The sequence below is a fragment of the Monodon monoceros genome, unplaced genomic scaffold (genome assembly GCF_005190385.1).
Source record: "Monodon monoceros isolate NGI ecotype Baffin Bay Population unplaced genomic scaffold, NGI_Narwhal_1 Super_Scaffold_12, whole genome shotgun sequence".
NCBI lineage: Eukaryota > Metazoa > Chordata > Mammalia > Artiodactyla > Monodontidae > Monodon > Monodon monoceros.
The window spans coordinates 119,942,353-119,964,742 of NW_021703768.1; the positions used below are offsets into that span (position 1 = coordinate 119,942,353).

Consider the following 22,390-nt stretch of genomic DNA (forward strand, 5'->3'; position numbering starts at 1 on the left):
GATAGACAAGATACTCTATTTTTCAGAAGTTTTCTAGTATGCCTTTGCTAGCTGAAAGTAGTCTCACTGAAGTTCATATACCAATAACTTCATCTAAACTCTCAAGATCGTTCTATTAACTCTAGATAGAATACCTCTGTCCAGCAGTCCAGCTCCAGTGCTGCATTAACCAACCTTCTAATAGTAATCAAGCACACCTTCTATATCTGTTTCTCCCATATTTCTTTTTTTTAATTAATTTTTATTGGAGTATAGTTGATTGACAATGTTGTGTTAGTTTCTGCTGTACAGCAAAGTGAATCAGTTATAGTGTATATATACATATACCCACTCTTTTTAGATTCTTGTCCTCTATAGGCCATTACAGAGTATTGAGTAGAGTTCCCTGTGCTATATGGTAGGTTCTTATTAGTTTTCTATTTTATATATAGTAGTGTGTATATGTCAATTCCAATCTCCCAATTTATCCCTCCCCCTGCTTCCCCCTTGGCAACCATAAGTTTTTCTACATCTGTGACTCTATTTCTGTTTTGTAAATAAGTTCATTTGTATCATTTTTTAAAAGATTTCACGTATAAGCAATATCATATGATGTTTGTCTTTCTGTGTCTGACTTACTTCACTCAGTATGACAATCTCTAGGTCCATCCATGTTGCTGCAAATGACATTATTTTGTTCTTTTTTATGGCTAATACTCTATTGTGTATTACCACAACTTCTTTATCCATTCCTCTGTCGATGGACATTTAGGTTGCTTCCATGTCTTGGCTATTGTATATAGTGCTCCAGTGAACACTGGGGTGTGTGTAATCTTTTCGGATTATGGTTTTCTACAGATATATGTCCTGGAGCGGGATTGCTGGATCATATGGTAGCTCTATTTTTAGTTTTTCAAGAAACTTTTTATACTGTCCTCCATAGTGGGTGTATCAATTTACATTCCCACCAACAGTGCAAGAGGGTTCCCTTTTCTTCACACCCTCTCCAGCATTAACTGTTTGTAGACGTTTTGATAATGGCCATTCTGACTGGTGTGAGGTGATACCTCATTGTAGTTTTGATTTGCATTTCTCTAATAATCAGTGATGGTAAGCAGCTTTTCATGTGACTCTTGGCCATTTCTTTGTCAGTATTTCTTTGGAGAAATGTCTATTTAGATCTTCTGCCCATTTTTGATTGGGTTGTTTGTGTTTTTGATATTGAGCTGCATTAACTGTTTGTGTATTTTAGAGATTAATCCCTTGTTGGTCACTTTGTTTGCAAATATTTTCTCCCATTCTGGGGGTTGTCTTTTCGTTTTGTTTATGGCTTCCTTTGCTGTGCAGAAGCTTTTAAGTTTTATTAGGTCTCATCCGTAATTTCTTATACACAGTAGTACTCATTGTATAACTAAAATTTGTCACCAAATAGCAGTGTAGTAGAGAAACGAAAATCATTCTTGTTGGCATTCCTTCTCTGTGTCTTCTGTAGTGGCATTGTCAAAGGTTGCAGGAAGGAAGAAGGCTGTAGATATTACAGATCGGTAGAGACCTCCTCCTCCTTGCCATGTGATTCATATACCTCTCCATTTCTCCATGATACCTATCTATCTTATGAATAAATCTAAGGTACCTGACTAGCAGGAAATAGTAGACTTGGTATAATTATTAGTGCTTTGTATACATACAAATAAACCTTTGTTTCTAGACTTCTATATTTTATGCTTTTGAATATTTAGGTGAATATTAGAAGAGAGTAGGTGTTCTACCAACCTGAAGAGAGAAGCAGTAAGGTTTTCATACAGAGATACTCTTCATAAGATACCTGAAGTCTGTTTAACTCAGAGGAAACATATAGCATATGTTTACATTGGTCATACATGCAGGGTAAAGCCATTCTCTGCCTGTGAAAGACAAACATCAGTGTTTGAGTTAGGAAGAAATAATTCTTGTTCCCCCAAAAAGTACTTTTTTGTTCTATTTTGCAAAGCCATGAACTCACCTAACTATTGCAATTAATGCTAATTCTCTCTGGATTAGAATTTTGGAAAACTTTCCTTAATATAGTGGAGAAATTATTTTTCTACATTTGTTTTATTTAAGTATTTTATAATTTATTTCTACAGAATTTATTACCAGTTATTCATTTAAATAAAGGTTTTATGGTAGTATTTGAATATGTCCAGTTAGACAACACAGTTTTAAATCCTACCCATTTGAAAATCAAACGGTATTTTCTTTCACAGCATTCCACTCTAAAGACAACTGTATGTGATACTGTTTACAGTTATGTAGAGTCAGAATTAGAACTTGACTCTGATATCCAAAATCTGCCTCTGACTGACATTATGAAACTGAATATTCTTCCAACTAAAGGTACCCCAAATGAATTCTCAGTTAGGATTCTCAACAGTTAGTATCCCATCTATGATTTTCAAAGAGTCTCAAACTTTTTAAATGACACTACGAGCCTGAAACTGAGCCTCATTCATGCTTTTAAAAATACTTCAGGAGCTGTTTTTTTTTTAATTTTCTGACAGAAAGTGATCTTGGACTTAACAGAAAAAAAAAAAGATGATTATTATCACAACAGCATAAGGACACAAGAATGGGAAATAAGAATGCCCACTTAAAAGCTATTGTCTCTGTAAGCCATTTATCCTCCAATAAAGTTGAACACTGAGAAAAAATTTGTTAACTCCTACTTTATGTAAGAAATACCAGGTTATGCTATAAGGTTATGCTATAACTGTTTAAGTCTAAATTTGAGTGCCCCCCCAAATAAAAACTCTGAATTAGATTAATTTTATAAAAGAGGATATGCTGGTGTTTCATATAAACCTGTTCACAGTTTTAATCCCAATTAAACGACTTCAAATTGCAAGTGACTAAGAAGAGTAAATATAGTCAACATGTTGTTTTGGTTTAAAGATTTTTTTGTCTGACGTGGACCATTTTTAAACTCTTTATTTGAATTTGTTACAACATTGATCATGTTTTGGAGTTTTGGCTGCGAGGCATGTGGGATCTTAGCTCCCCAACCAGGGATCGAACCTACACCCCGTGCATTAGAAGGCGAAGTCTTAACCACTGGATCGCCAGGGAAGCCCAGTCAACATGTTTTTAACTTTTTAAGCAAGCATGGTCAGATTCTGAAATGAGGAGCAAGTACTAAGAAATTTCAGATGTCTTTGAATATACATATAAGCTACATATTTTTATCAGTTAAATTTGATCAAACAACTTAAAATCTTGTCAAATTGTGATGCAGTGGTTTTGAGCAGTCTTTTTTTTTGGCAACAGATAGTCAAGGTGACTTCTTTCTTTAAAGTAGATACCTAAGAGTATGTGTGGAGATCTGGTCTGGTGAACCACATGGCAGTGCCTACCAACTGACGGCAGAGATATGGCCCCTTCTCGGAATACAAAGAGTGTGATTACAGTACATATTTCACATGCCTCTTGTCATGTTTCTTCTCACTATGAAGACTGGTCTTCTCCTTCAGGTCTCACTCAGCTCAAATACTAGCCACCCTATCTGAAAAAAGCCTCTCTCTAGTACAAACTCCATCACAGTCTGAGATTATTTATTTGATGGTTATCCGTGTCTCCTCAACTAGAGTGTAAGCCATAAAGGTCAGGAACTTTGTCTTGTTCTCTGCTGTAGTTCTCTGCTAATACTGTACCAGGCACAAATTAGGAGTGTGGTACGTATTTGATGTTCCCCTGTTTGAAACCCCCCCTCCCCCGCGCACTGGCTTCTTCATGCTCTGAGAATAAAATCTAAACTCTATTTCATGGCCTACAAGATGCTGCTTGACTTGGTCCCTGTCCACTTCTCTAAACTCACAGAACATCCTCAGTGGCTTTCTCTCAGTTCCTTACACATGCCAAGGTTGTGCCCAGCCTTTGTACTCATCTTTTCTGCCTGAGATGCCCTACCTTTCCTATAAGCTTGTTCTTTGTACTATTTAGCACTCAGCTCTTTAGAGAGGCCTTCTGTGGTCCCCAAATCTAAAGTAGCCTACACCCTTCTCCCCTCCCCCCACACTATTCTGTCATGGCTCTCTGAAATAATTTTGGTCATTTATTTGATTTTCCTCATCAGTATGTGAGCAGGGGCCTCATCTCTTATAGCTCAAGCTCTCAAATAGTGTCTGGCACTTGGTAAGTACTCAAATATGATTCAATGAATACTGTGCTGGAAAATAAGTATTACCAATAGAGCAACCACACCAAGTCTAACTCAATAATTCAGCCTCTTTAAAAATATTTAGAGCTAGCCATCATCCAGTCTCTACTAGAATAGATACAATAATTCGAGCTTATTACTACATCAGGCAAGCCCCCTCCCATTTCACACTCAGCTCAGCTCAAATAGATGCTCTTCTATAACTTCTACCTGTTCTTTTTGTGCCTGGCATACCCAACAGATAAAACAATATGTTTGCTTTATCTTCACAGGATGTCTTTTTAGGCTGTCCTCAGCGTTCTCAAGTGTCCTTTTCTCCTTCCTCCATTCATCCTCTGTTCATCAGCTGATGTTAGTTTCCAAACTCCTTGCCACTCTGGACATATTTACAGTCACTGTTACTTTTAATATGGCATCCTGAACACAAACTACTCATGATGGGTTAACTCACATAGAGTACAACGAGACTATTATTCTAATAATGTGGTTTAAGATTTCATTAATTTTTTTGGAATTCTTAGTCAGTAGCACCCAGAGCTCACAATTCTAACATCTCTATCTTTTTTCACATGAACACAAATCTCCTTCAGTTTTCACTGTGCCCAGACCAATGGGTAGGTATATGTGAGTGTGTGACTCTCCTGTTTGCATTCTAATAAAGGAAATAAGCTGTGAGTACAAAAAGGCAGTAATAAAAGGTAGACAGTGATAAGAGCTAGGGATGTACAGCAGAGAGGTTTTACATGGTGTATGAACATCATGAGCTAGGGGTATGTTTGAAGAACAGATCACGCTGAGTGGGAACAAAGAGTAGTGAAGGAGAACAACGAGAGATAAAAAAGATGAGGCTGGATTCTGGAAAGCCAGAAACCATGCTGAGTATGCACTGAGTGCTCACTGAAGACACCTGTGTGTCGGGGTGGTACATTATACGATCAAACTGCATTAGGAAGAAAAACTTAGCATGATGGAGGATAAACCGGAGGCGGAAAACAACTGCAGTGGGTACGGGGGAATGGATATCCGAAGTATTTCACAGGCCTAGAGAATAGCTGATTGATCAAATCTTAAAGTGTGGTTGTTCTCTCCCAAATTTAAAAATAAAATCTTGTTCCCATGTTCTTTCCGAGTCACAGACATTGAGTGATACCTCTTGTCTCTGGGTCCATACGTGTCATCCCCATCTGTAATTGTCCCTGCTGAAAGCAAGATCAGTATGAATTGCATCATGCAATGCAAACACTGCATCTGTTTCCTTTCTAATTAAAACAAGGCCACAGTAAGATTCCTTTTTACTTGCTGTAGACTTTACTGACCCAAAGCGATGCTCACTATTTAAAAAAATATCCTTAAATTACAGTAATAATGCCACGTGTAATTTGCTCTGCATTACACTTGGCCTGCCTTAAGCATTGATAAGCTCTATTTCAAGTTTGCCCAGTTCCAAGATACCTGGTAGGATTGATTCAGTCCTGAAGGAAAATGACTCACAAATGACTTACTCATTAATAATCAGATCAGGAGCAAAACACAGCAAGTTTGAACTTGATTGTCTGTATGATCTCCACCCCAGGGCGAATGACATGAGGAACATCCATGAATATTGCAGTAGGGTCATTTGGTCATCCAGATGTAAGTTCCTGAATCCTGAATTAAGAGGAATAAAGGTATGAGGAAACATTCTAGTTGCCAAAGAGAAGATCATCTCTCTGGGAACTGCCAAAGACGGTTTTGGAGGACTCTTAACAGATAGAGGAAATGAAGCACAAAGTGGGCACCGTATTCCTTTGTCATCTGACATGTTAAGACCAAAGCCCTCAGTACTTTTTAATAGCATTCAATGTAAGAAAACTTAAAAGAGTTGCCAATTTTTGTCACCTTTTGCCTATGTGAGTAAATATGGACTGAACAGTAAAATAGAAAGCCAAGAGTCCTGTCCCGGGATGAGACTCATTCAGCGAATTTAAGTTAAAAAAAAATTTCCCCTGCTATTTATACCTTTTTCCCCGTTGATGGAGTGGGGATGGCAGGAGGCCATGGGACCAGGGCGATAGAAAGCCCGAATGTTTTATTTAAAAGATTCTAAGACTTGTGCCTTAGTTGCGTTATCTTTGCACCTTACCTGGTATCGCCTTCGCCCATTTCACCGCTGCGATCACCTGCCGCCCACCTAACATGTTGAGTGTAGTCATGATCCGCCAAGTTGTATCTGGAATGGAGCTGTCGTAGCCCGCATATACCACCTCCGGCTCAATGACCTCCAGCAGTGACACCAGGGTAGGGGTGAGTTGCGGTAACGTTGCAGGGACTATTGTTTTGTTAGCAGAATTTTCAGAAGTTTCTTGTGAGACTCCTGTAGTGGCCTGCTGAATTCCTTTTATCTTTTTCTTTGTTTTACGAGCTGTGGGTATATTAAAAAAAAATACACAGAAATCAGCTGTAATGGGAAAATCTGGGCAGCACAGTTCATTAAAGAGGTATTTTAATTTCTGCAACTATTTAATTTGAAAGAGGAGAAATCTTTTATTTAGCAATTATGATAAGAGAAAAACACATTTTTGTCTGAAAGCAAAGGATCAAGAGGAACCCGTTCATTTATTAATTTCCTCTACAGATAAGCCATTCTTCATTATAGTTATACTTTATATCAAATTAAGTGTCTTACAACACTATGTTAAAACAATATAAACAAATCACTCACCTAGATTCTTCCATAAAGTAATTTCTGTTTCAGTTTCTCTCCAAAGTAAAAACTGTCATTAGTTATACAAGGCAAATTACTTTTATTATCAACTGAAAGAAAGAATCTCAGTTTGTAATCCCAGACTAGTAACTGTGGTTTACGGTTAATCTAATTATGGGTATATGTAATGAAGACAGTGATACTGTTTATACGCTTGCACAAAGTCCCCTTCTTATCAAGACAGTAAGATGACATAGGAGATCACACACTAAAAACAGTATTAGTTCTAACAGCAGAAGAATCCACTTTTTACCTTTATATGATGGATACTATATGGGACTAAAAAACCTTTGTGGAGATGAAGAGAAAAACTTTAATTTACATACATTACCAGTGGATAATTTCCCTTTTATGAGAGATTTATATTCATGACTCTGTAAGCCTAAAGTATCCATTTTCATGTAATATATAAAGTAACTAAAAAAAACCATCTTTTATTTTTGACTTAGTTTGGAACAGTATAGTCAAATTACAGCATGGATTCTATAGATTTCTTAGTATTCACTCTTGAATTTACTTGTTCTAGTGACAAATAAAAATATTAGGCAAGAAAAGAATTTTAGTATTCCTAAAGAGAAAGCACTCAGAACTCCAAGGAAGGGCAAGGAATGTAATTTGTATGTAATTTGTATGAAAGAAGAAATGTACCTATCTCAGTTGTCAGGTATGCGAACCATTTTGCTAAGGGAAAAGTAAATGCTAATCACATTTAAAATAATTATTAGATCCTCTGTCCCTAAAATGCCAAAGTACCTAGTTTGTGGAGGACAGATGTGGTGGCGAGAACTATGTATCTCAATGTACAGCGTTAGAAAGGAAAAAAACCCTGCTGTTTACACTGAATAGAATGGTCCCATTTCTTATTGTGCTCTGTGCTGAGACATTTAAGAATTTTTAGTTAACCTTTCAAAACAGAGAAACAGGATCACGATAGATCTGTTCTAATTTATTTTACCACGCTCTATTGAAGATTCAGTATGCTGTAGTAGTAGAGAGAGCATAAATATGAAACCAGCATGTTTGAATATAATCCTGGCTCTGCCACTGAGCAGTTGGGTATCTGTGCAAGTTATTCCCTGGGCCTTAGTTTCCTCTTCTGTAAAATGAGGATAATATTAGTACCTACCTCATAGGGTCCGTTGATGACTAAGTCAGCTAAAATATATAAAATGCGTAAAACAGTTCTTGGCACACGTTAAGCGCTGTATAAGAATGATCATTGCCACAACTGGTGGTACAATACAGTTGTAGAATATTTTGAATTCACATAGTCCAGGTCTACAGAGGAGTGATGAAGTTTTAAAAAAGGAAGAGCTCCTACACGTAAGGAAACCCTTTAAACAACCAAAGGTATCTCACTGACACCCAGATCTCCAAGTCGTGGAATGTACTTTGTTGTTGACAAAGCAAACAAAAACGTGCATATCCCCAGTCAATACACTGAAACAGTACGGTAAAAACTTCAGTTAACCGTAACTTTACATTTGTCTAGAATATGTGTTCCTACACTCCACATTAAAACAAAGAAGAAAGGACAATGACGAACTGGAGGATTTTAAAGTCTTCTCACCATAAAAACTCCTAGAAGAGAACATAGGCAAAACATTCTGATATAAATCGTACCAATGTTTTCTTAAGTCTGTCTCCCAAGGCAATAGAAATGAAAACCAAAATAAACAAATGAGACCTAATCAAACTTACAAGCTTTTTGCACAGCAAAGGAAACCATAAAAAAAACGAAAAGACAAATCTACAGACTGGGAGAAAATATTTGTAAATGATGTGACTGACTGGGAGAAAATATTTGTAAATGATGTGACTGACAAGGGCTTAATTTCCAAAATACACAAACAGCTCATACAACTCGACAACAAGAAAGAAACAACCCATTCGAAAAATAGGCAGAAGACCTAAGTAGACATTTCGCCAATAGGCACATGAAAAGATGCTCAACGTTGCTAATTATTAGAGAAATGCAAATTAAAACTACAATGAGGTACCACCTCATGCCAGTCAGAATGGCCATCATTAAGAAGTCTACAAATAAGAAGTGCTGGAGAGGGTGTGGAGAAAAGGGAACTCTCCTGCACTGTTGGTGGGAATTTAAGTTGGTATAACCACTGTGGAAAACAGTATGGAGGTTCCTCAGAAAACTAAAAATAGAGTTACCATATGTTCCAGCAATCCCACTCCTGGGCATATATCCACACAGAACTATAATTCAAGAAGATACATGCATCCCTATGTTCACAGAAGCACTGTTCACAATAACAACCTAAGTCTCCATCGACAGATGAATGGATAAAGAAGATGTGGTACATGTACACAGTGGAGTACTACTCAGACATTAAGAAAACCCCCAAAATAATGCCATTTGCAGCAACATGGATGCAACTAGAGATTAGCATACTAAGTCAGTCAGAAAGAGAAAGACAAATACCATATGATAACACTGATATGTGGAATCTGAACTAGGACACAAATGAACCTATCTACAAAACAGAAACAGACTCACAGACACAGAGAATAGACTGGTGGCTGCCAAGGGAGAGTGTGGTGGGGGAGGGCTGGATTGGGAGTTTGGGGTTAGCAGATGCGAACTGGTACATAAAGGAATGGATAAATAACAAGGCCCTAACTTATAGCGCAGGGAACTATATTCAATATCCTGTAATAAAGTATGACGGAAAAGAATATGAAAAGAATGCATATATATGTATAACTAACTGAGTCACTGCTGTACAGCAGTAATTACCACAACATTGTAATTCAACTATACTTCAATAAAAAATAAAAGCGTAAAAAAATAAAGATCAAAGGAAAAAAATTAAAAATCATCTTCTATACTCAATATATAATCAGTTTAATTTCTTACTGCTTATCTAAGAACTGACGCTTCAAGCTCAGAAAGGCCTATTGAGCCCAACCAACTGTGTTGTGCTGACTATGTACTATTTTCACATAACTGTGGCAAGGAGTCGTTAATTGAATTAGTTAAGCGATCACTATTTTTAATCACAATTTAGTTAATAAGATTTTTCTCTAAGTTCCTGACCCCTTGGAGCATACAGGACATTAGCAGTCAATATATGATCTCTACAGAAGTGTTCACGAGTCTGTGATAGCTCCATTTCATTCTTAAGAAAAGTAAAGAAATCTTATTTAGCTTAAAACTTAGCTTAAAAATATTAGTTATGAAATCTGATACCATAAGCCTCCTTGCCTATAATTAGGAATAATTACAATACACCTTAAAATGAAAAAACATTTAGGATCACCATTAAAAAACTTACTGTACTCAAATGCCAGGCACTTTAAGCAGTGAAGGAGGTTGCCTTAAAATAAATCTTGAGAGTCACTTGGTATGGAGCAACAGTATCAAAATACAGCACTTGCGGTACTAAATTACATTTATGGAGAGCACTGGGCTCTGAGAGAGTTGACTGCTTCTGCAAAATTACTCTGAGAGGGCTATCGTGAAACTGCTTAGGGGAAACACTCCGATGAACAAGAGAACATTTTTAAAGATTGTTTAAAGAAAAACAAAGAAGTTCAGCCATGTGTTTCATGCCCAAGTACTAAGTATTATTAAGTATTATTGCCCACCAAATACTTCTGGGACACACACATACCTACTCCAAATAAAAGTTTTATATATACTGGAATAATTAAAAACAAAAGTGAGGCTTTCACACTAAAACCACATATACACAAAAACTCTATTAAAGCCTTTCTTTAAATTTTTCTACAAGTAGAGCTACGTTATCAACTGCATGATATGTGCTACCTAATAGCTAATATATGATTAAATAACAAACTAGAACTGTGTAGTGTAAGTGGACATAAGGTTAATAATCTTGGTCCTACTTGAAGGTGCTTTTAATATGAGGGTCCAAAATAACCTCTTTGAGTAGAAGAATGTATATCAGAGACTAGCATGTAGTAGCTCTTGACAAAGGCTAGTTTCCCCAGTATTCTGATAGTTTATATGACAACTTATAGAAGCATATGCAGTGTGGTTGTTTTTTATTTCAGTGTTTTGAGAAATTGCAGCTTAGTTCAAATTGTACGTTTAAATCTTATTCTTTCAAAAAAGTTGACTTTTCAATGGAAGACCTGATTAGAAATGGCAGTGATGGTATATTTGATAATACGGAGAAAATGAGATGTCACTCGCTGCCTTGGTCTTCTGGTGAGGTAAAGGCAAAGGGCACTACAGCTGTTACTAAATTGTAAGAAGGAGGAGAAATGGGACAAACTTACTAACCTGGTCCATCAGAATCATTATTTTATAGGTGATATATCTTATTTCTTTTGAATAAAAAAAATTCCCTTATACTTGGGATAGGGGAGGAATTGCTCAAAAGAGCATTATATGCTTAAAGCTCCAAAGATCAAAGTAAAGCTTGATGTGTATTTGGGAAAGCATCTAAAATGTTACTGGGTAAGCAACCACACTATATTAGTGATATGACAGAATTTTATTTGAGCTTGTCCTTTGAGTAAACTTATTTCTAAATATAAAATAGCTGAGATGAAAACAATGGGGATTAAAGGAAAGTAGAAAAACTGGGGCTGGAGAAAAAAATACATAAACCAAGCACTAAAACCTGACATGCGCTAATATATATTTATTTAAATGGTGAGAGAATAGAAAAATGAAACTAAAATACGCACAGAGATGTGATATGTAAGAAAGTTAGGAATAACTATCTGGTTTTCTTTGTAGCAAGAAGAAATTATCCTTGCGGTAGTGAAACTGAACTTTTACATGAATGTGTAATCTCTGTAGCTTTGTAACACCTACAAGAAGATGGGCATTTGTCATTTTCTTTTTTCTTTTTTTAAAAATATTTTTGGGGTTTTGTGTTTCTTTTTTCTTTTTTTAAAAATATTTTTGGGGTTTTGTGTTTTTGGCCGCACCGTGCAGCATGCAGGATCTTAGTTCCTCAACCAGGAATTGAACCCATGCCCCCTGCATTGGGAGCGCAGAGAACCGCTGGATCACCAGGGAAGTCCCAGCTATCATTTTCTTTAAAGCAATGTTTAACACGTTGACACTCTGTAATAAAGTGATTGGTGTGTCATGAAGGTCTGTAAAACATGGTGAAGAAAAGACTAATTTAATCTGTCTTTTTTGCTATCGAAGTAATATGAAGAACTGAGAAGATAATGTTGTGTGTCTGGTTTGGGGAATTAGACTACAGTCACACCCATAAATCTACTTTATATTTAAAAACATATACACACAGTGTGTACTAGATAGCACCAACAGTCTCTCTTCTGTCAAAAGAACCACATGGTTTCCATTCTCCCTCTAATATCACCATATTCGACAAGATCAGTCTTTCCAAAATACAAGTCTGATCATGTCTCTGCCCTTATTTTCCACCTACTCCTACTCAACTTATCTAGATTTAAAATTCAATGTTGCTTCTTCTAGGAAGCTTTCCCTGCCTTTTAGGACAGAATTAGGTGACCTTCCTTTTGCTCCTGTAGCTCTATTCCTTTTGTAGTGTGCTGTACCATTTTGTGATTGACTCTGCAACCTAACTAGACAGTAAAGTACTTGAATACAGGCACTATTTTACTGATGTTCAATGCAGACACTGTTTTACGTCTAGTGCTTGCCTTGGTGAGTACTTGTTGAATCAAAGTGCACAGGGGTTTACTAGATCACCACTACCACCTTCATGGAACTTGCAGTTTCAACTAAGGCAAAATTCCAAACGTTTTTTCCAGAGGAAAGATTTTAAATGATGAGATCAATTTTAATTATACAGCTTGTTATATAAACCAGGATATGAAACTTATAACTAGTTTCAGATTTCTTCTTTGCTTGAAAAACAAACAAAACCCATCCAATGCCTCCTTGAGGAGTTTTTTCACCCCTATAGATTTGTAACAAAAGATTTATATATACACATATGTGCCAAGTAAAAGGTAAACAACAGAATAATGGACATGTAACTATATCTAGTATAAAAACATTTCTAACCGTAGCAAATAGTTTTGAGGTTGAAAAAAGAAATAAGAAAGATCAAAGTAATGTTTCTTCAAGTCTTATAAGTTTGATTATTACATAATTTTCTTTCTTAGCATATAGTCTGGCTACACTGAATTCAGTGTGTACAGTAAAAGTTGGTGAATAAACTTAAGCAGAATATGAAATACTCATTTAAAATCCTACTTTTAATTATTACATCTGCTTATGTATATTTTAAGAAGTAAAACAATAAATTTTTGTATGAGACAGTTCATTTTAGATATTTTTACATTACCTTCCAGGTTCATTCCTGCTTGAAGACATTTTCTATAGCGGCATGCTGGGCAGTTTTTTCTTCGAATTTTATCAATGATGCAATCATTTCTTCCAGCACAAAGATAATTGTGCTGTCCTATATGGAAAATAAAGGCACTGTTAAAATTTCACAGGCCTTAAAGGATATTTTTATGGAGAGGCTCTTTGCTGTTGTTGTTGTTTTGGGTGGAACATAGCCAAGGACCAAAGGCATTGATTAAGAAACATATAGTGTACTTTCTTACATTCATTACAAAGTTGAGAGGTCAACTTAAAATAAAAAGCCTTTCATATTCTGTTTGACAAACATAGTTCATTAAAAAACTTTACTGCAGTATACATATAGAAAAGCTCACAAATCCTAAGTGTGCCACCTAACCTAATAAATTTTCATAAGCCAAACACTTCCATGTAATCAGCTCTCATATCAAGAAGCAGAACAGTTCCCCCACAAACCCTCTTGTTGCCCCCTTCCAGTCCCTACCTACCAGGGGTAACCTCTTTCTTGATAAGCTGTTCTTTAAATTGTGCTTTAAACAGTTGTTTCTTCTAACAATTACAGAAGATCTCTGTATTTTATTTATTCTATTTACAGAAGATCTCATTATTTTATTATGACTTCTAACTTAATGCTAAGGAAGACTAGAGAAAGAGGAAACTGGTTTAAAAATACTGTGAGAGTCGCAAAAGGAAAATGACCTTAATTCAGCATTGCACCACCGTATGCAAATAAAGCGTGCTCCCCTCCCAAATTTTTAAATAAAGTGATAGGTAAACACTTAAATTATGTTAAGGTTGCCAGCAATTAGTTAGGTGTATCACAGACTTGGCAAACTAAGCTACTGTATATAGGACTTAGGGAGATTTGTTCATTATTTCACATGCTTTTTGACTCCAAATACTAAAGATCGTTACTGTTTAAAATCTTCTGCCACCCAGTATTAAATGTGCTAAGAGGCAGAAATGCAGTTTTCACCTGTCAAAAATTTTCAAGGAAAATTTAAAAGGGACTTCCCTGGTGGCGCAGTGGTTAAGGATCCGCCTGCCAAAGCAGGGGACACAGGTTCGAGCCCTGGTCCGGGAAGATCCCACATGCCGTGGAGCGACTAAGCCTGCGGGCCATAGCTACTGAGCCTGCGCGCCTAGAGCCCGTGCTCTGCAGCAAGAGAAGCCACCACGATGAGAAGCCCGCGCACCGCAACGAAGAGTAGCCCCGGCTCACCACAACCCGCACACAGCAACGAAGACCCAATGCAGCCAAAAATAAATAAATTAATTAAAAAGAACAACAAAAAAAGGGACAGACAGAAAGTCTTCCTACCCTCTCCCTCCCCTCAATTGTACCCTCTTTTGTTGAAGAAAACTATCTGAAGATTTGCTAGCCTGGCAAAAACTGAAAGGATCCTCCTACACAAGACCAGCATATCTAAATAGATACACTAGATAATTAAGAGTCTGTGTCTTTACACTAGAGGGGATGGTCTTCAGAAGACTACAGGACATTTGTCTTCTCAAAAATAAATCATATTCAAAGAAAAGAGAAAAAATCATAATCATCAATTCATTAGGTTGAATATACCTAGTCTCATTTCTGGGAAAAGATACTTCATGCACAGAATAATCTACTTGACCTGGATGAAAATAAACTATATTCATTTCTTCCTAACATGTTATATCACACTGCTTGTTAAGCATTAGTTTGGGGTAGATGGTTAACTGTATCAGGTTCAATTCTTTGTGAGAAATAGGCCACAGAATTGACTAATGGTCTACAATTCAGCTTTGTTCCAGAGTTGTCCTCCAATGCCAAATGTCTGTACGAGCTGTTTCAATTCCTTTCCGTATTGTGTAAGTTTGCTAGCTTCTTTACTTGGACATGAAATGGAAGCACTAATGCAATAATTCTAGCCTCTATACAGTTTAAGTAGGAACAACAGATGCCATCGTAATTGAAGCACTTATAATACACAGAAGTTCTACCCCATAAGAATATCCCTGAATCACTGTCCTGTAGTTAATTGAAAAAATTACTCATTGCTAAACACAGAAAAAGTTTCAGTGTGTTATTTGTATCTAACCAAAAGATGAGAATGTGCATGTTATGCTAATAATGACTTCTTTATCCCAGGCATGTCTCGAGCACAATTAAGAATCTGAGCTACACGATCAGGGGGCATTGTACCTTCGTAAGTTCAAATCAGCTCTTTCTGGTTATTAGTATGAAGTTGGACAAGCCTTTGGGTGTGTTATCTCTAAAAAGAATAGTGGTCACTGTTTACAAGGCATGGACATGTACCACTAATAGTCACTCCCTGTCAATCATTTTGATAAGACAATAAGACATCTTAGTTTGGAATTCCTGTGTCCTTTACCACTTGGTAAATTCCCTTTCTAACTAAAAAGAGAGAGTAGATGTCAGGAGAAGAGCCTTCGGGCCAGCTGGAATTTCTCAACATTGTTTTGTTTGCATTGTATTTATATTTTTATGGTAAAAATCTATTTTTGGCAATTGATTCTATTTCTGGTAGATGTGGTAGCCAGCCTCCAAGATGGCCCCCAGTGGTCTCTGTCTCCTGGTATTCACACTCTTAGATAGTCCCTTCCCAAACTATACCAGCACTGGTCTGTGTGACTGATAAAATACAGCCCAAGTGACAAGTATATCACATCTGAGATTAAGTTATAAAGATATTATGTTCCCGTATTTGTCACAGCCTCTCTTGTGGATCATTTGTTCCAGGGGAGGCCAGCTGCTATGTTGAGAGCAACACTAGAGGAGGCCCACATAATGAGGAACTGAAGCTTCCTGCGAAAAGCAATGTTAATGGGCTGGGAAGTGGATCCTCTAGCCCCACTCAAGCCTTCAGATGACTGCAGCTTCCACCAGCAGTCTGAATGTAACTTCATGAGAGTCCCAGGACTACCCAGCTAATAAGCTGCTCCCAAATTCCCGACTCTCAGAAGCTGCGTGATATAATAAACATCTCTTGTTTTAAGCTACTCATTTTGGGGGTAATTTGTCACACATCAATAGATAACTGATACCGTAGGGATAGTAAAGTTGTTTTAAAATAAAGTTATAAAGAAGAGTGATCCAAGATTAGGTAGTAAATAGAACAGTGATGCTTGGACATGATCAAGATAATGAAAGTGGTATAGGAAATGGGCAACACAGCAAAGGGGATGTCCTACGGTTTTCTGTAGTTTGTATACCCTATTGGAAGTATCCAAGTTTCAAATGTGAACTGTGACTGTCAGCTTGAGCATCTTTCTTTACTGCTCTCAAAAACAGTGTGGTATAGTGCCAAGTGCACTTGGCCAAGGGCCAGGAAGCCCTTGGTCTGATTTGCAGCTCTACTGCCTAGCTGTGTGATCTTAGTAATGTTTATTAACCTTTCTGAACCCCCTGTTTCTCCATCTGTAAAGTTGGAAAATTAGCACCTACCTTGCTGTGCTTCTGCAAGGGTTAAAGGCAGTTGTGTAGAAGGTTCTTAAAATAGTGCCTAGCACATTGTAAGCACTCAATAAACACTAGCTAGTAAATAATCCCCTTGTTATTGCTTTCATCTCAGTATTTAACTAGATTATAAACTGCCAGGAGATGTGATTTTTATCCTTTCAGGAAGTCAGTATAGCATTGAGATTAAGAGCCTGTTTGGAGACAGCTATGTTTGAATCCTAGCTCTGTCAAACTGTGTGAGCTTCAGTTTCCTAGTCTATCAAATATGGATCATAATAGCATCTAAGCTCCCACAGAGCTGTTAATTAAGTGGTATGACATATAAAACATAGTGCTTGGTACATCGTAAATGAAGGGTAGCTGATATCCATCTTCATTATGACCCACCAACAAAGATTATATGCAATTTGTGCAAAGGGAACATAAGAAAAAGGGACTCAGCGAAAAAAAAGATCATTCAGCTGGTATACATCTAAAGAAATGGAGCTACCCAAATTCTTCTCTGTATGCAAAAAAGCAACTCCTAGAATAATGAATAAAAAAATTCAAAATATCAATCCTCGATCTGGGTTGTATGGATAATAAATGAGTAAAACTTTTGCAAATTTCCTAAAAATATTTAAATGTTTGGGTATTTACAATACTTTGCCAGTTTGGTGGACAACCTATAATATCTAGCAGGTGTTAAAAATGGAATGAATGTAGTGTAATGAAAATCATACAAGCTTCATCTTTGTAAGTGTTCAAGAAAGTGCTCCAAAATATGTATCTGGACTTAAAAACAGATTTCTATCATGTCTAGAAAGGAAAAGTAGAACTGCCATGAGTTGGTTTAGCAAATGATTACAGAATTTTAGAGCTGGAAGTGACCCTGGAGAAAATTTAAGTCCAAATAAAGGATTTACTTAACACAGTTCACATTTTAACCTTTTCTTATTAATCATGTAATCTAGCTATCATATTTAACTGAAATACTTATATGATATACATTTTGAAATAGTATAGCTAATATTCAATGAAATTTTACCTGAAAACAAGTATAAGAATTTAATTCTAAAGCAGAGATTAAGGCCAGAGGGCATATGGCCTGCAGCGATGTCTTATTTGTAGTATGTTTAGCTTTTTTTTTTTCTTTTTTAAATTGCATTTGGATGCTTTTAGGTAGGGCATGCTTGCACTCTCTAACATAAATAACTGCCCTTCCTTGCCCAGTTGTATTATATTTGGCCAGAATGACCCACACTCAGTCCCTGTAGGCATTGGAATTGGAATTTGTAGCCCTGTTTTAAGGAATGATTTTAGTTAAAATGAGGACAAATGAAAAAAAATTTTTTTAATTCCTGTATTTCTCTTAAGGCTCCATTGTCTCATTCTGAATTTCACGTTCAGAATTAAAATTTGTCAATATTATTTTGATGTACAGAAATACTGTAATACTGTTGTCACTGCATTTATATATACCATGGAAAGAACTAATCAGTGAAGAAAGTGCTGAATAAAGTAAGGACAAGAAGAAGCTTCTGTCTGTGGTAAATAACATCTACTTTGTTAGAGACATTGCACTAATTAGGGGGGGGCTTTACCTAATGACTCTACTCGGTAGTTGGATGATACCAAACTGGTTAAAGCCTGCATCCCTGTGCTCTCTGCGGGATAACACAAGTAATTTTATAGTTTGTTAATATATGAAAAGCAATCCAAACAAAAGAAAATGACTCATCTAACTCTTAAGGACATGCAAACTCAACTGAAGCCAGATAATAATCTTTCTCGTACTGTGAATGAATACGTTAATTTTTTAAAAATCTAATTATCTAATCAGAGCTTTAGGTAATCCATTCAGGCCACACTGCCTTCCAAATGCTTTACAAATAACTAAATTACAAAACAGTTTTTCCTAAGAGGATTCACTGGTCATATTAGAAAATTTTAGTGTGACTTCCAATAATTTGCTTATGGAATCAATTTTTCCTTCTGTAAGGAGCTGATGTGCAGGCTGAATCTGTAACAAGGGTAAAATTTACATGAATATAATACTTGTCAAGTGAAGTCACCTTCTCTAAAACACCTTCTTTCCTGACCTCCTCAGGCAGTTTGTCACTTGCTCCTCTGTATTATAATCTCTGTACCTTGTAACTGTTAACTCATCTTTCACTTCCAAGTACACTGCGACCTCCCAGAGAGCAGGGATCAGGTCTTACACCACATTTATATCACAAAGCACAGGCCTGGCTTATTGGAAAACAAAACAAAACACTTTTCCCCCCTCACAGTTCTCATTATCACTCATTTTTGCCAGACTGGAATAGTTGGTGGCTTTAAAACCAGCTAATTCATGGGAATTAAAGCCCATAATACTAACACAATGAGCACTAGTTACTGCTGAAACCTAACACCATCATTTCACATGATAGCACTTTCTTAGTTATCTTCTGTTCTCTGACCATACTCCCTCCCCCCTTCAGTTTACAGTTTTCTATTTTATTCTAGTTTGTTTTTTAAAGTATCTCTTCCCCACTAGGGCACTTAGGAGCTACCCTCCTCCCCCTGCTTTTACTGACTTCTAGCCTTAATGGGCTTTGCATATAATAGAAATTTCAGAATCCACTCTGAGAAATAGGAACCAGAGAAATAAAAAAACTCTTCAAAACACACACTACCTTCCACTGCTCTTTTGAAGAATACTTTACAGCTTCCACAAGTTAAGACCCCATAATGACATCCCGAAGCTTCATCAGAGCACACTAGGCAGAGTTTGGGAGGTGGTCCCGTTGCTGCTGAGGAGCTGGATGGAGGAGAGCTTACATCTGGTCTCATTCCAGGGCTAAAAAAGGAAGAAAGCAGTGTGACGATTTAACTGTCATGACTGTCACAGAAGTATCAAAATACAGTTCTCTTACCTTCTCACTCCACAGTGAGCATGTTCACACTGAACTCTGGCTTCAAGTACTAGCGAGCATTAAAAAATCCTACTTAGATATAGTCAAATAACGTTTTATTCTTCTATACAAAATTAAGAGTGAGGTAATTTCTTTTTAAGTATTCCCTGGGAGTTCCCTGGGGTCTGGTGGTTAGGATTTGGTACTTTCACTGCCGTAGTCCAGGTTCAGTCTTTGGTCGGGGAACTGAAATCCCAGAAGCCATGGGGCGTGGCAAAAAAAAAAAAAAAGAAAAAAAGAAACGTATCCCTTAAAAAGAATGGACTTAGATATTATAATTTTTAGTTGCTTGGGAGTTGTTTATAATCACCTTTACTAAAGTATCATTTACATACAATAACACTAACCATTTATAAGTGTACAATTGATGAGGTCTGTTAAATGGATAATTGTGTAACTACCACCATGATCAAGAGATATAGTAATATATTCCATCAACCGCCAAAGATTCCTTAGGACATCATTTTTTTTCCTCTAATTTTAAGATATTGTACAGGGATCTTTCTAATTTCATTCAAGTCTCATTACAATTCTACCCATTCCTCTGCTTGAGTTAAAATTTCTTACAATATACACATAATTTGTTCTATTGTGCTTCACTTTATTGCACTTAACAGATGCTGCAAAATTGTCAGATGGTTAGTATTTTTTAGCAACGAAGTATTTCTTTTTTAATTTAATTTTATTTTTTATACAGCACGTTCTTATTAGTTATCTATTTTATCCATATTAGTGTATACATGTCAATCCCAATCTCCCAGTTCATCACACCACCCCCACCACCACTTTCCCCCCTTGGTGCCCATAGGTTTGTTCTCTCCATCTGTGTCTCTGTTTCAGCCCTGCAAACCGGTTCATCTGTACCATTTTTCTAGGTTCCACATATATGCATTAATCTACGATATTTTTCTCTTTCTGACTCAGTTCACTCTGTATGACAGTCTCTAGATGCATCCACATCTCTACAAATGACCCAATTTTGTTCCTTTTTATGGCTGAGTAATATTCCATTGTATACATGTACCACATCTTCTTTATCCATTCGTCTGTCGATGGGCATTTAGGTTGCTTCCGTGACCTGGCTATTGTAAATGGTGCTGCAATGAACATTGGGGTGCATGTGTCTTTCTGACTTATGGTTTTCTCTGGGTATATGCCCAACAAGGTATTTTAAAATTAAGGTATGTACGTTGTTTTTCAGACACACTGCACACTTAACAGACTATAGTATAGTGTAAACATAACTTTTATATGCACTGGAAAGTGACTTCCTTTATTGCAACATTTTCTTTCTTGCTGTGGTCTGGAACCAAACCAGCAGTATCTCTGAGGTATGACTGTATTAAAGTTTGGTCCAGTATCTCTCATTCCCAATGTCATACTGGCTGAAATGACAGTTATTTATGACTTAGAAGAGAATCGTGCAGAAACATTACCTCCTACAACTTTCTAGTCTGGCTTGCAGCAAGTAAGACTTTTTTCCAGCACTGGGCTTTCAACAGTAAGGACTATGCTGCCCTCCCCACTCTATGTACATATGCCCTGGAGAAAAAGATGGAAAATGGAAACCTGCTTCTCCTGCTAGGTCTTGTTTTCATTTTGTAGATTTCTCACTACAAAAGATAAATATTCCTTTTCTAATTTGTTGTTCTGAGAATTTTCAAACACTCAAAAGTTGAAAGTATTGTGCAATGGATGTATAGTCTTTACTTATACTCACCAATTCTCAACATTTTGCCACATTTGCTTATAAAGATATCTTTTTATAAACCAACGAACGAAACAGTGATCCTTTTAATGCTAGAGGAAAAGTTAACTATAAAACCTTCATTATAGATGATACAGTGGTTTCCAATGTTGTATATTTCTAAGGAATGTTCATATTACATGCTAACTTTAGAACCAAAACTGTATTGTGTACTGTTTAACTCAAAAGAGTTCCTAACCTTTCTAACCTTGTGTAACTAAAAAGAGTCCCTGAAAATAGTTTCTAAAGACTGCTAATTCCTTCTCTGGTCATGTGTTCTTCAAACATACGGATGGTAGCAATCTGTTGATTTTGGAACTTTACACATTAAAAGTGTATTGTTCATCACCTATATAAGAAATCTCTCCCTGAGATTTTCTTTATCTGCCTATTCTCTAAAAGAGATGGCATTTAGGGATAAATTATTCATAAATAATAAATTATTATTAAATCTCAATTACAAACATGCTTAAACTAAATCACAGAGCAAACTGACTTAAGAAATTGTTTGGGTAATTAACATGGTTAGAAATTATATTTATTAAGTAACACCTTTTTGTTATTCTGTTTTTGGAATAAAAGTTAAAAGTTGGACTTCCCTGGTGGCATAGTGGTTAAGCATCTGCCTGCCAATGCAGGGGACACGGGTTTGAGCCCTGGTCCAGGAAGATCCCACATGCCATGGAGCAACTAAGCCCGTGCGCCACAACTACTGAGCCTGTGCTCTAGAGCCCGTGAACCACAACTACTGAAGCCCGCGCGCCTAGAGCCAGTGCTCTGCAGCGAGAAGCCACCGCAATGAGAAGCCCTTGCACCGCAACGAAGAGTAGCCCCCGCCCAGCAACGAAGACCCAACACAGCCAAACATTTTAAATAAATAAATATTTAAAAAGTTAAAGTTAATTGTAGAATGACTATTTGTTTTGTAAATGTCACTTTAAATAATTAGGTCGATAAACTCCAAAGCTCCCCCTGAATTCTGTCCTCAAAGGAAGCTAGCCAACCCTATGTTTATCTAGATGCTTAGCG

General features: G+C 36.7%; 1 protein-coding gene across 7 annotated transcripts in view; it reads right to left on the minus strand.

The window, feature by feature from the left end:
• NR3C1 (nuclear receptor subfamily 3 group C member 1) overlaps window positions 1–22,390 on the minus strand; it is a 127,194-nt gene that overhangs the window by 10,511 nt on the left and 94,293 nt on the right. For 5 of the 7 annotated variants that reach the window (XM_029218799.1, XM_029218798.1, XM_029218801.1 and 2 more), the window contains exons 3-7: window positions 19,333–19,499; window positions 13,196–13,312; window positions 6,294–6,572; window positions 5,674–5,818; window positions 1,753–1,883 (exon numbers count right to left, since the gene is read on the minus strand). In XM_029218799.1, the coding sequence (XP_029074632.1) occupies window positions 1,753–1,883; window positions 5,674–5,818; window positions 6,294–6,572; window positions 13,196–13,312; window positions 19,333–19,499 (839 nt within the window). Of the gene's footprint in view, window positions 1–1,752; window positions 1,884–4,069; window positions 5,371–5,673; window positions 5,819–6,293; window positions 6,573–13,195; window positions 13,313–19,332; window positions 19,500–22,390 lie in introns of those variants that run through there. The other 2 variants (XM_029218802.1, XM_029218804.1) reach the window with 2 other exon arrangements.